The sequence below is a fragment of the Salvelinus namaycush genome, chromosome 25, assembly GCF_016432855.1.
Source record: "Salvelinus namaycush isolate Seneca chromosome 25, SaNama_1.0, whole genome shotgun sequence".
NCBI lineage: Eukaryota > Metazoa > Chordata > Actinopteri > Salmoniformes > Salmonidae > Salvelinus > Salvelinus namaycush.
The window spans coordinates 520,244-535,273 of record NC_052331.1 but is presented as its reverse complement, the minus strand read 5'-3'; the positions used below and the strand labels follow the sequence as shown (position 1 = coordinate 535,273).

Below are 15,030 nucleotides of genomic sequence, written 5' to 3'. Positions count from 1 at the left end.
CAGTGTAGAGATCACACACACATAAGTCTGTGTGCTTGAAGGTCCACGTAGGCAAAATCAACCCCAACACTGAAATGTCTGTTTATTTCGTTGAAATACAAAACACAATAAGGATTGCAAACAAAATGTATATAATTCTGAATTACCCCATTCATAATACACAGACATGCTAAAATGGATGAATTTGTGATACTTGGTAAAGTACTGTACAAAAAGACGTTCTGAGCAGGCAGTTAGTCAATCAATCTATTAGGAGGCAGCGAGGCGGGACGATCACTACTTCCTTCAAAGCTGTGTCCTTCTAGCCTACTCCAACAGAGGAACTTGAAATAATTTTTCTTTACATCACAATTTATGTCCAGCAATATCCACTAGTGTTGCTGCAGCTAGAAAAAACGGTTAAGGTGTTGGGCTTGACAGTTGCTGGACCCGGGTTCAAGTTCACTACAATATACTTCCATGGTTGGTTTCATTGGGTACGGTTACAGGCACACAATAATACGATTATTGTTAGTCAGATTAATGTAATAGTTTGATTAAAGCGTTTACATGCTTTGCGAGAACGATCGCCAATCAAAATAAATGTTCTACTACAGCAACCATCTTCTTTTTGGGAATCCTATTTGATTCGGAGTTTGGACATATATAAAGTTTATATGTAAAACCTGTCTAAGATGCATACTTTCAGTTCTTCCGAACTCAAACTTGCGTTGTTGGTGCTAGCACATGCACAGATCACATTTTTGATTTATTTAACTAGGGAAGTCAGTTAGGAACAAATTCTTATTTACAATGCCATTATTGTAACTCAGATGAAGGTGTTAACATGCTCTTATAATTCGGAAAGATTGCTCAGAAAACCAGGTGTTTTAATCAGCGTATGCTTACTCTGATTATGACCACACAGCTATTAAGATAAGCAGAATAAGGCGTTTACGTGACTAATGTATACTCGGTCTACTGCAATTATCAGTTTAATATCAAATTATTAGTGAGCATGTAAACATACTCATTGACTCTCCCTTTTAACTGCCCTTAATTTACTCATTTTTAGCAACAACTTCCGAGTCCATTGGAGAGTATCTGCTTAAACAAAAGTGAGGCGTAGAATAGTATTCCCTGCTAAATAACAGTTTTTGTGCGATTTAATATTCACAGACCTACGCCTCCCCTGAATCAGATGATCCCCCGCCAAACACACAGGCACAACCACACACATTGATTGGAGACAGCTTGTTTCAATTACAGAAGTTTCCCAAGGATTTTCTACCTGCAGCAACACTAGTGTAGGATAATGGTGGAAATACTGGTAAAGCACAGTGGCTTTATATCCCTCACTTTTACATAAAAACGGGGGAAAAAACATATACACCCACTAATAACCCTAAATACAATCTTGCATTAGTTTTATGTTAATTATTAATCAATAAAATAACAACTTATTTCACACAGTACCAGAAAAAGAAAAAGCCAAGCTAAGTGGCATATTAGTAGTCCATTACAAAAAAGGCACTTGGTATAAAATATTAAAATGATTTGGTCCTCGTTACAGTATTGTCCACAGGCAAGACACATCCAAAATACTTTGCTTTAAAATAATATGAGAATGTATATGGCTAAAATCAAAGGCACATCTCTTTACTTGGGCTGTGTTTACACAAGCAGTGCAGTTTTGGGCAAAATACCAATTAATGAGGAGAAAAATCTGAATTAGGCTGCCGGTGTAAACGCAGCCTTTATGGTTCATGATGTATTGGTACAATAGACTGCACTGTGTCTTGTGTTATTCCATTATGTTTCCCCATTAGAAAACCACAACCGCTTTGGTCATTTTACACACACACACACACACACACACACACACACACACACACACACACACACACACACACACACACACACACACACACACACACACACACACACACACACACACACACACACACACACACACACACACACCACACACACCACACACACCACACACACCTTAACGGATGTAGAAAAATGTACAGAAAGTGCATGGTTCTTGTTTGTGGTGCCATAATACAGCTCCACTGATTACTCCTGTATTTCAGAGGTATTTCTAGTTCTCAAGTTGACTGCAATTGTTTGAAATGACAATTCAATATGTAACAAAAACAGACTGGCACCCAGACTAGTCCTCCTCATCTATGAAGGGGATGTCCAGGTCTGAGAGGTTCCTGCTCCTTGCCTTGGTGTTGGGCTGGGGGTTATGTCCATCTGGTTGGTCTCTGGGGCCTGTGGCTGTAGTTCTTTGGGCCAGGTCAGTAGGCTTAGGAGGGCACTCCTGCCCCTGGCTCCTCCACAACAGGTTCACTCTGCCTGGTGGAGACACCAGTCTGGATTAGTCTAATAGTAGACAGCCTGGTAGAGATACTCTGGATTAGTCAAATAGTAGCTGATCCCAGATCTGTTTGTGCTGGGCATGACAATTATAGTCAGAGGAGTTAATATAATATTATACATGTAGGCAGTCCCGGGAATAGAAAACCCACTATCCTGGGGTTGCAAGCACCATGCTCTACCAACTGAGCTACAGAAGACTAGTTGGCTAAAGCGCATACAGATCTAGGACCAGATTAGTGTTATGATATGGGGGTAATTTAATGTTAGCACACAATTAGGCAACACACTACCATGACACACATCCACACTCCATTCCCAGATGGCAGCACCAACCGAATAGGGGCTGGAAGCCTTGATAAGTCTACATGTGCGAGAAATCAGTGGATTAGCTACCTGTGACCAGAGGCCTCTTGGCCTTTTTAGTTCAGGCATACCTCTTCGTAGTTTTCTTTTTGTATATCTTTTTTTTTGGGGGGGGTCACCCTTTTGAACAACAAACAATAATTTGCTTGGACTGGCTGATCTAAAAGGTAATGACGGAGCTGATGCCGGTAAGTTTGCTGTCACCTGGGCACATGTACATACAACACAGTCCTCATATGCTGATTTGTCACCGTCCTCTGCCGATTTTTGAACTTCAACTCCTATTGAATAGTGAAATCCTAAGTATAAATATGTTTTGTGCAAATGTTTTTTTTTTTTTTTTTTTTGTACAATTGCAAACTTCAAAGAATAGGGCATCAAGGAGTTGGTCTGATGGTGCCTGCTGATGTCATTGGCCTCACCACTTGGTTACAGACCAGTTAACTAGGCCTAAGATTGGCGCCGTCTTCTTGAAGAAGAAGAACATGGCTGACGTTTTACATTCTCCCAACCAATTGTGCTATTTTGTAATTTCTTTTGCGTTTGTGTAACTTATTTTTTTACTTATTGTGCACATAATGTTGCTGCTACCGTCTCTTATGACCGAAAATAACTTCTGAACATCAGAAAAGCAATTATTCACCGCAGACTGGAAGAAACGTATCCTTTTAACGAGTCAGACGAGAAGGATTTCCTGCTTTCACTGGAACAGGCCCAGATCCATACCTTTAGCGTGAAGAAAAGACGCCGGAAAAGAGGACGCAGATCGGGCAGACTTCTGAGAATCCGGGGGCGAACGAGTAAACTCCCACTGCCTTCCATTCTTCTCGCTAAAGTGCAATCATTGGAAAATAAAATGTATTACCTACAATTAAGATTATCCTACCAACGGGACATTAAAAACTGTAACATCTTATGTTGTTTCACCGAGACGTGGCTGAACGAAGATACGGACAATATAGAGCTAGCGGGATTTTCCATGCACCGGCAGAACAGAGACGCTACCTCTGGTAAGACGAGGGTTGAGGGTGTGTGTCTTTTTGTCAATAACAGCTGGTACCGCGATGTCTAATATTAAAGAAGTCTCGAGGCATTGCTCCCCTGAGGTAGAGTACCTTATGATAAGCTGTAGACCACATTATCTACCAAGAGAGTTCTCATCTATATTATTCGTAGCAGTCTATTTACCACCACAAAACGAAGCTGACACTAAGACCGCTCTCAACCAACTCTATAAGGCCATAAGCAAAGAAAATGCCCACCCAGAAGCGGCGCTCCTAGTGGCCGGGGACTTTAATGCAGGAAAACTTAAATCAGTTTTACCAAATTTTACCAAAATCCTAGATCACCTTTATTCCACACACAGAGATGCATACAAAGCTCTCCCCCACCCTCCATTTGGCAAATCTGACCATAATTCTATCCTCCTGATTCCTGCTTACAAGCAAAAACTAAAGCAGGAAATACCAGTGACTCGCTCAATACGGAAGTGGTCACATGATACGGATGTTACACTACAGGACTGTTTTGCTAGCACAGACTGGAATATGTTCCGGGATTCATCCAATGGCATTGAGGAATACACCACCTCAATCATTTGCTTCATCAATAAGTGCTTCGATGACGTCGTCCCCACAGTGACCGTACGTACATATCCCAACCAGAAGCAGTGGATTACAGGCAACATCCGCATCGAGCTAAAGGCTAGACTTGCCGCTTTCAAGGAGCAGAAGACTAATCCGGACGCTTATAAGAAATCCCGCTATGCCCTCCAACGAACCATCAAACAAGCAAAGTGTCAATACAGGATTAAGATTGAATCAAACTACACCGGCTCTGACACTCGTCGGATGTGGCAGGGCTTGAAAACTATTACGGACTACAAAGTGATACCCAGACCTGAGCTGCCCAGTGACGCGAGCCTACCAGACGAGCAAAATGCCTTTTATGCTCGCTTCGAGGCAAGCAACCCTGAAGCATGCACGAGAGCACCAGCTGCCTAAATGATTACCGCCCCGTGGCACTCAAATCGGTAGCCATGAAGTGCTTTGAAAGGCTGGCCATGGCTCACATCAACAGCATGTCCCGGACACCACTCCAATTCACATACCTCCCCAACAGATCCACAGATGACACAATCTCAATCGCACACAACACTGCCCTTTCTCACCTGGACAAAAGGAACACCTATGTGAGAATGCTGTTCATTGACTACAGCTCAGCGTTCAACACCATAGTGCCCACAAAGCTCATCACAAAGCTAAGGACTCTGGGACTAAACACCTCCCTCTGCAACTGGATCCTGGACTTCCTGACGGGCCACCCCCAGGTGGTAAGAGTAGGCAACACCACGTCTGCCATGCTGATCCTTAACACTGGGGCACCTCAGGGGTGTGTACTTAGTCCCCTCCTGTATTCCCTGTTCACCCACAACTGTGTGGCCAAACACGACTCCAACACCATCATTAAGTTTGCTGACGACACAACAGTGATAGGCCTGATCACCGACAACGATGAGACGGCCTATAGGGAGGAGGTCAGAGAACTGGCAGTGTGGTGCCAGGACAACAACCTCTCCCTCAATGTGAGCACGACGAAGGAGCTGATCGTGGACTACAGGAAAAGGAGGGCCGAACAGGCCCCCATTAACATTGACGAGGCTGGAGTGGAGCGGGTTGAGAGTTTAAGTTCCTTGTGTCCACATCACCAACGAACTATCATGGTCCAAACACACCAAGACAGTCGTGAAGAGGGCACGACAAAACCTTTTCCCCCTCAGGAGACTGAAAAGATTTGGCATGGTCCCCGGTTCCTCAAAATGTTCTACAGCTGCACCATCGAGAGCATCCTGACCGGTTGCATCACCACCTGGTATGGCAACTACTCGGCATCTGAGCGTAAGGCGCTACAGAGAGTAGCGGGAACAGCCCAGTACATCACTGGGGCCAAGCTTCCTGCCATCCAGGACCTATATAATAGGCGGTGTCAGAGGAAAGCCCATAAAATTGTCAGAGACTCCAGTCACCCAAGGTATAGACTGTTTTCAATTCTACCGTATGGCAAGCGGTACCGGAGCGCCAAGTCTAGGACCAAAAGGCTCCTCAACAGCTTCTATCCCCAAGCCATAAGACTGCTGAACAATTGTGGCGGAAGAATCAGAATTAGTTGTGTAACATAGATAATTAAGATGTCTTATCTGCATAATATGCTTATGTGATATACTTGTTATTAGAATGTATCTCTTCGGACTCTGGTGTTGGCAGTTGCACTTCTTCCCTCAGCTGGGGCTCAGTCACCTGGGGCCCAGAGAGGGGAGAGGTCAGGCTTGTCTTTCACATGTCCCTGGTGCTATGCAGAATATCAGAAAGGGAAGAGGACAGGAGGGACATTGTCTTCACATATGAATGTGTCTTTACCTATTCTTAAACCATGTGAAGGGATGGCGTGATTAATGGGGAACCAATTACTTGTCTCCACAATGTCTGAGCCAGTCACTCCCTCCTTTGGCATTGGGGGATGTGTGTGGTAGTGTCTGGAACCATTGTATGTCATCTCTGATGTTGCACTTATCCTGGAGGCTCACTCCCCTCAGTGAGCTTGTCCAGGAGTGTGGTCAAGAAGGGGGTTTACTTGAGATGGGAGTATCTGTAGCTGACAATTAATTTATGCCATTGGTCGAGTTGGTGTTTTTGTTTTATGAGTACCAGGAACGAGATCGGAACCTCGTCTTAGGGGCCAAACTGAACGATAATTTATAGCGAATGCTATCTGGCTACGGGATACTCCTGGCTACGGGATACTTCCGTTCAAAACATCTGTGGTTTGTTATGTAGACTAGGGGGTGGATCTTTGCTATAAAAGATCTCAGTAGCCTTTGTGTTGGCGCTCTCAACGGATCATCAGAGATGGTGATTCGTCGACCAGCCATCGCTATTGCAAAGCTCTCACTATTAAAGATTTAGTTTAAGTATAACTCTGACTTGTGTGATAAGTTTGTCTCTCCTCATTTGATAGTAAAGAAATGAACCACCAAATAATTCATCAAATCGCCACCGGACAATTTACATTGACCCCCCCCCCTTTGAACACTGCTGCTACTCGCTGGTTGTTTGTTACCTATGCATAGTCACTTCGCCCCCACCTACACGTACAGATTTCCTCAACTAGCCTGTACTGAGAGCATTATTGAAGCTAGTAGTTGAGTACAATTTGCTAAAGACCAAGTGGCAATAACGTTTTTGCAGATAGATTTGGACCCATGCAAAGCGTTAAGATGGTCTGCGGTAACTGTCCATTTTATAAATTAATTAGAGAACTGTTTTTGCAAGTGCAGTTCCATTGGGATTTCACTAAAACAATTTAAGAAATGATTTATTTGCAATCACACACTGACTCGGTACCGGTGCCCCCTGTATATAGCCTTGTTATTCTTATTGTGTTACTTTTTATTATTACTTCTTATTTTAGTCTACTTGGTAAATATTTTCTTCTTGAACTGCAATGTTGGTTAAGGTCTTGTAAGTAAGCATTTCATGGTAAAGTCTACACTTGTTGTATTCGGCGCATGTGACAAATAAAGTTTGATTTGATTAAGACCCTTAGACTTAGCAGGTGGAACAATATTAGCAAGCTAGTTAATCGGTTTCGTAACACTTGTACAACAGGGACTGGCTGATAGTCGGCCTGCTTGTGATACTAATACAAAAAGTCAGTCAGAAATGCAGTAGATTGAGCAAGCACACACCCTGAAACACCACTGTAAACGGTAAATCCTTTTCCTGGTTACACAAAACCGGCACTAAAAGCATGCAGACCCACTTTACAACTAGCTACTGTAGAAGGTGGCATCTTAAAAGGGAATCCACCACTTGTTTCTTCAAAAATCTCTCCCCTAATATAGTCAGGAGTTCGCTAGCAGGAGTTGGGTAAAACACAAACGGATATGTCAACCATGCTACTTCCAATGCACCAGAGGTAGAAAACAAGACTTTGTTTTACAGCCTGGTTTAAGAATGCAAGTGCAATCACAACACAATTATTTTCACAAGTAATTTCAAAGTAACTACCTGGGCTGTAAAATAAAGTGTAGGCTGTAAAAGAATGTGTTACCGAAAACAAAGAGTTGAAGTGAATGAAGGCAGAGGATGGTGAAGGCTTACCGTACCCCTCTACTGACCTTCTGACTCTAGGCTTCTCACTCTATCCTCCAGCAGGCTCTCTGAGCTGATAGACAACGACAATCTGGACTCTGAGTCGTCAAAGTTCTCCTGCTCCAACTCTGGCAAGCTGCACGCCAGTTCCTCCCTGCACGCACACACACACACACACACACACACACACACACACACACACACACACACACACACACACACACACACACACACACACACACACACACACACACACACACACACACACACACACACACACACACACACACACACACACTATATATTGTACCACTAAGACAGTGTCTATTAATATATTCCTGGGACTGCATCTTTTTGTTCTAGTCCAGCACTATAACACACCTGATTCAACTAACCAAGGGCTCAGTGATTGTTTGAATCAAGTGAGTTAGTGCTGGGTTTAACAAAATTGTGCACCCAGGAATGGTCCAGGAATGTATTGAGAAACGCTGAGCTGTATGGTATATGGTGCATAGTTCAGTCAGATGTGTTAGTGCTGGGCTAGAACAAGATTTTGTACCCCAGAACAGAGAACTAGGAGTCAGTCTCTTCACTCACTTCTCCTGTTTGATGGATTTGATCCTCTCGATGAGGGTCCTCTCTGAGTTCATGTCTATATCCGACCGGTTAAGATCATCCATTTGAGGTACGTCCAGCTCTGATGAAGGTTTCTCTAAGAGCTGCAGATATATAGTATGAGTCAATATACCAGACAAGACAACTCTTTTTGGGAACGTGGGAACCATATTCCCAAAGTGAAATTCCCAGTGGGAATTGGTATTTGGATCACCAGGTGTACATATTCTCAGATGTATTACACACAAGAGTATACCAAACATTAGGACCACCTCCCTAATATTGAGTTGCACCCATCCCCCCTTTGCCATCAGAACAGCCTCAATTCTTCAGGGAATGGACTCTACAAGGTGTCGAAAGCGTTCCACTGGAATGCTGGGCCATGTTGACTCCAATGCTTCCCACAGATGTGTCAAGTTGGCTGGATGTCCTTTGGGTGGTGGACCATTCTTGATTCACACGTGAAACTGTTGAGCGTGAAAAATCCAGCAGCGCTGCAGTTGTTGACACAAACCGGTGTGCCTGGCACCTGTTCAAAGGCACTTAAATCTTTTGTATTGTCCATTAACCATCAATGGCACACATGCACAATCCATGTCTCAATTGTATCAAGGCTTAAAAATCCTTTAACTTGTCCCCTCCCCTTCAACTACACCGATTTTGAAGTGGATTTAACAAGTGACATCAATAATGGATCATAGCTTTCACCTGGATTCAGCTGGTCAGTTTGTCATGGAAAGAGCAGGTGTCCTTAATGTTTTGTATACGCAGTGTATATCAAGTTTATAAAGTATGTTGTAAACACGTCATTGATCTAGGGTTGCAAAACTCCAGCTTTCCCCAAGCTCGTTTGTTTTTCCTGGACGATTTCTCAGAAACCTGAAAACGTTTTCAGAATTTTGCAACCCAATGTGATATCAAAGCAAAGTTACGGTGGAACCAAAGTGTTCTTCCAGTGTCCTGTCTACAGTGTGACATGGTAGCGACAGTTATTCGTTATTTTATTAGCAGGATCCCTATTAGCTGTTGCTAATGCAGTAGCTACTTTGACTGGGATCCACACAAAACATGACATAATACAGAACATTAATAGACCGGAACAGCTCAAGGATATAACTACATACATTGTAAATACAAATAACAGAAATAAAAAAGGTCCTGTACTAATGTAATGCACTTACAGTGTTCTGTCTCTTGAGCATCAGCTTGTTGACGGCCAGGGCCTCAGCGAACTCCAGCTGTGTGATCTCCTGCATCTTCTCAGTGTACCGTCTAAACTGTTCTAAGATCAGGATCTCTACACACCTGGTGGGAGAGAAAGGACAGGGCTTCTTACAGCAAAATACACACAAAATGTTTACTAAAGACTACATCTTAAACTCAAGTGCAAACATCACATCAGTGCATTGGCTGTACATGAAAGTGAGTCTACAGGCGTTTCTCACATTAGAATGCCACTAACAATAAAATCTGTTTGAAAAAGTAAACGCTCTAAAATAACCACATCAGCCCTCTTTGTCAACATTACTACCACTGTAGTGATGTAGTGTGGTCTCACGTGGTTATCTTGGAGATGTCCTTCATGCTAAGGAAAGGGTCTGTGGTGTCAGGGGATCGCAGGATGCAGGGGGCAAACACTATGGCCAGGGAGTTAGCAGACATCCTGTTGTGCTCTTCCTCCTTTGCCACTCTAGAGGAAGGAAATATCCATCAGTCTAACACAACAGGTCTATTCTCATACTGTAACATGGTTAACCTGTCATGTGGCATAATCAGGGCCCAAAGTTTTTCCTGGTTAAGTGTGATTAGGAAACACTCCGGGACCGAAGGAAAAACTCAAGGCCCAAAGCATAGCATATGAAAGCCTTTGTATGGAAGATGGTGGATTGCTACTGTCAGTCAAGATGCATGGCGATGTACTGTACAGGTTATTGAGTGATGTGAAAACGAGTGATAAGTAGAAAGACCATTATACCCATATACTGTAGATAAAACTGATCCATCGGTCTGCTGCTACCTACCTGACCAGGTGAAAGACCAGCCTCTCCAGCGTGTTGAAGTTAGAAGGGGGGAGGTCGTCCAGTTTCTGGTAGACCGCACGCAGCTGTTCAGATTGCTCTGGCAACTCTGCAGATGAAATGAACAGTGTCAAACACTTTGAAATACTGTACTACTAAAGTACTTCAGGTGGCTAATTTAGCTTGATTGGCGTGCAGGGTGGACAAAGGACTATTCCATTGAATCCAGTGTATGGGGCTAAATCCAGATCACCACAAGTATTTGAAACGGATTTCTTTGGCATTTCTTAATGAAAAACAAATGGAAAAATACTTATTGAACTTCACACAACTATGACAACTCAATTTCATTTTTTGCTACGTTGTGCCCTACTGAACACAGCCCACCAGACAAACTCACCCACAGCGTGCAGGAAGTCGTTGTAGAGGCTGAAGGTAAGGAGGGGCTCAGGCAGCTCTCTGAGCCAGCGTTTCACCAGACCTGTCACCGTGTGGATGGAGTAGTTCTCAAGAGTTGCCCTCTCTGGGTCTGACAAAAAATACAATTGTCTTGTGTTTTTTGTGTGTGGTAAGAATTGTACAAATAAATTGAATGAATGTATAAATGAAAAACAGAAACATGACTTTATGGTAAATGCTGTAACTACCAGTATACTACAATAGTGCGTGAATGTAGTGCCATTATTGATTGACCAACAATTAGAACAGTTTAATACAATAAAAAAGGTTTTGTTGATTGTACTAAACCAAAAAGGACATTCAGGGTTAAGGTAGTGGTCTTACTGGTCTCCAGTAGCTGGTGCAGTTCCCTGGCGCGGCAGGCAGAGCCAGACTTGCGGTAGATGCCCTCTGTGTACAGGCCGTTCATCTCCACATGCTCCAGCATCATCTGTACCACCATAGGGATTGGGTAGGTCTTACTGGTCAGAACACACACCTCTACCCCAAAGTGCAGATGGCCTGGTACCCCATCGTCCTAACACACAGACATAGGATGCACACTGGATCAAACAATAGTCCTGACAAACTTTACTTGACAAACTTTAAAAACACTTGACCCATGTAGTGCTGCTTACCAGCCTGGCGCATCGTGTTGAGCAAGCGTTGATGATTTTGGAGAGGCATTTCTTGTGACATATCAATTTGCAAGCTAAAGGACCGAACAAGGGGGACAAGAACACAATGGTAAGAAATGTGGAGTCTGTTCTAATGTTACAATTAGGGGTGCTGGCAGCGAAGCTCGTTTTTGAATGAATTCCATTTTTTCCTCCACCTTTGTCACAATATCTCAACGCCCAATTGGTAAAAAAAAAGTATACTTTGGCAATACACGTGCAAGTGACACTTTCTTACGGCATAATTCCATATTCATGTCCCTGGTCTTTTCAATGGGCTTGACGATTATATCATAACATTGGATTAATATATTTCTGCCGGATGCAGAAATGTTTGCCCATTGAATACCATTCAAAGCCTATAGAACCAACAAGCCAACAACTGCTACTCAGACACCAAAAACAGCACAAATTCCCCCATAGGTGGCGCTCTAATAAGCATTCAAAGTCCAAGGCTCAGCCCCGCTGCCCAGTTTAACGTAGAACAACAAAACTATAGGAGGAGGAAGATTATTTAAGATACTTTTTCAGAAGACGGGCAATGACTCTGTTGTCCTGGCAACATTGGGGTGCCAGGACAGAGAAGAGCTTGGACTGGGCTGAGCGGGAGCCAAGAGACCTGAGGTGGCAGAACGGAGTGCTCGGGTTGGGGTGTAGGGTTTGAGCATAGCCTGAAGGCAGGGAGGGGCAGTTCCTCATGCTGTTGCCTAGGTAAGCACCATGGTCTTGTAGTGGATGCGACTGCAAGCCAGTGGAGATTGTGGAGGACCGGGGTTACATGAGAGGACTTGGGAAGGTTGAAAACCAGGCGGGCTGCAGCATTTTGGATAAGTTGCAGGGGTTTGATGGCACATGCGGGTAGCCCAGCCAACAGCGAGTTGCAGTAGATGGGAGAGGACAAGTCCCTTGACTAGGAACTGCGCTGCTTCCTGTGTGAGTTAGGGTCTTACTCTAGCGATGTTGTAGAGCATGAACCTGCAGGAGCTAGTCACTGCTTTTGATGTTTGCATAGAACGAAAGGGTGTTGTCCAGGGTCACACCAAGGTTCTTTGTACTTTGGGAGGGCGACACTTTGAAGTTGTCAACTCTGATGGAGAGGTCTTTGAGCGGGCAGATCTTTCCCGGAAGGAAGAGCAGTTCCGTCTTGTCGAGTTTGAGCTTGAGGTGGTGTGCCGACATCTAAGTTGAGAGGCAAGTGGAGTGTCCATGGGCAATGTTACCTGTAATTTTTTCCAGCACTGAGCAAATTTCAGGTCTGTTGAACACAAACTTCAACATTGTGAAAATTCTGTGGGCTGGATTTACTGTGAACAACTAGAGTCGCTCACTCCATATATCAACTCCCATAAATGTATCCCAGAGTAGACTACCATCAAAAACAATGGAGAAAAATGCATCCCATAACATTTTAATATGGAAATAGCTGTTTTATCATTCAACTTACAGTAGTAGGAAATGTGTGGTGTTCAATGTAGGCCTACATTCCATGAGACTTTTGAGAAAGAAAACATGCAGGGCTTGACATTAACCTGTTAATCCACTTGAATTGTCCTTCAGACAAGGTGACAATGTTGTTTGATGCAAGAAACCACCATACAAATACAATTCATTATTATTCCCATACCTTTACATAGAATCAGACAAATTATGCTACCCTCTGCCTATTGGCTACTTAGTTTATTCAAGACAGACTCAAAATACAACACTGCCCCTTTAAGACATAAAAAAAGCTCTTTATCTGACTCGCTTTTCAAAGATGGCTAGAAATGTACACATTTTGTGCTCTTGTAGGAAGCAACCACTCCCTCGTTGTTGACTAGAAATGAGCTATAACTGGGCTAACTCACTAACTAGCAAATAATATGAATAAATGTGCACAGGAGAACCTCCAGCTCTTGCTTTGATCTAAAAACAAGCACATCTATTTGCGACTGCTCATGCTGTAAACACAGTCCAGTTCAAAGTGAATGGCACAGGTCCATATATGGCAATTTGCATTTAGCCATTGCCATATATGTATAGGCCTACTGCAGCTTTGATTGAGTCCTGCCTATCAATGTAATAGAATCCTACTCCAATGCGCTCTGCCTACAAGAAAATCTCTTGCGCAGTTAGTTTTGCATACTAAGTCTTGCATAGTTCGTTTTGTTTCAGCATGTTACATTGAAAGTGGCTAATATTGCGTTGAGTCAAGCACAATTCCGACAGTTGAGAGAAACGTTGATAGTTTTAACTAAAGGGGAAAACTCCAGAAAGTTGAGTGAAGTACAATCTCGTGCTTCTCTGTGCGGGACGATATTTCTTCTGCGTGGCAGTCCATAGGTACTCAACACAATAATGGAAGGCTATGAACTCCAATTCCGATGCCGGCCACCGCTATATTTATGCCACCTCTAATGTCTCAGGGTCTTCTAGTGTTGACGCCCTGGTTAAATGTTTCCGAATTAGTTGAGATGGAGTGTTGACCTCCATCCTATCCCCTTGGTCTGGTCAAGAGTTCTGTCTGACAGACAGGTTAACTGGCCATTACAGTTGTCCACATACACCCCTCCCACTGTTCGGGGGACACATTGGAATCCGGACCCGCATCGCCTCCAGCTTTGGGCTTGGCCTCAGAGGCGTTAGCGGACCATTCTAGGCCTTCAGGACAATGTGGTGAACACTTTGCAGAGCGCCAGGGCTTCTTCCACCAACGCGTCATATCAAAGCCGGTGGGGCATATCTGCAAACGTATTTACAGTTTTCAGTCACTGCTTGATGCGGGCCGAGCAGGATCCACATCGAGTGTATCTAGCTGCTATTTCGGCAGGAGGGACCCATGGGTGGCCACCCATTGTTCTCTAAGTTTATGAAGGGAGTTTGACGTCCGTGTCCAGCAATGGCTCGCTCGGTGCCAAGCTGGACCTTAAGATAATTACTTCATTATCCCCATGGGGATATTTTGGTTGCAGCTCTTTTCATACATACCACATAATCAAAGATCGACAAAGGACAAATACATCAAGAAAAGATGCAATTCGTGAGCAATCAATGGTTCATCTGTACACTACAGACATGGGCTTTATCAACTACACTTGTTAACTGTAAGCTATGCCCGCTGGTCCTTTTTGATGCTGGGACAAAGGATTGTTTGGCTCTATGTCTTTTGTGCCCTGGTCCCTGTAAAGTCGCCCCGAGGGGACTAGCTCAAACTCCTGGTGAAGAGGATGTCTGGGGGTCCATCAGTACCTTGTGGGCTTGACCTCTGGGTTCAATCTCTGGGGTCTGGCCTCCATCAGTACCTTGACGTGGTGCTTGCTAATCCACCCTCGAGCCCCTAGAGTCAATGTCTTCGAAGCACCTATCTATGAAGACGACATTCCTGTTGGCTATTACCTCCACTAAGAGGGTGAGTGAACT

The 15,030-nt window shown here is 43.8% G+C and overlaps 1 protein-coding gene across 1 annotated transcript in view; it reads right to left on the bottom strand.

Moving 5' to 3' along the window:
* Nucleotides 1–1,921: 1,921 nt before the first annotated feature.
* LOC120020502 (unconventional myosin-IXb-like) overlaps nt 1,922–15,030 on the bottom strand; it is a 62,268-nt gene continuing 49,159 nt past the window's right edge. Inside the window, exons 32-40 of the mRNA XM_038964206.1 lie at nt 11,593–11,666; nt 11,300–11,492; nt 10,917–11,045; nt 10,520–10,625; nt 10,057–10,188; nt 9,680–9,803; nt 8,481–8,602; nt 7,910–8,037; nt 1,922–2,346 (exon numbers count right to left, since the gene is read on the bottom strand). Coding sequence (XP_038820134.1) covers nt 2,159–2,346; nt 7,910–8,037; nt 8,481–8,602; nt 9,680–9,803; nt 10,057–10,188; nt 10,520–10,625; nt 10,917–11,045; nt 11,300–11,492; nt 11,593–11,666 — 1,196 coding nt within the window. The 3' untranslated portion in view covers nt 1,922–2,158. The remainder of the gene's footprint in view (nt 2,347–7,909; nt 8,038–8,480; nt 8,603–9,679; nt 9,804–10,056; nt 10,189–10,519; nt 10,626–10,916; nt 11,046–11,299; nt 11,493–11,592; nt 11,667–15,030) is intronic.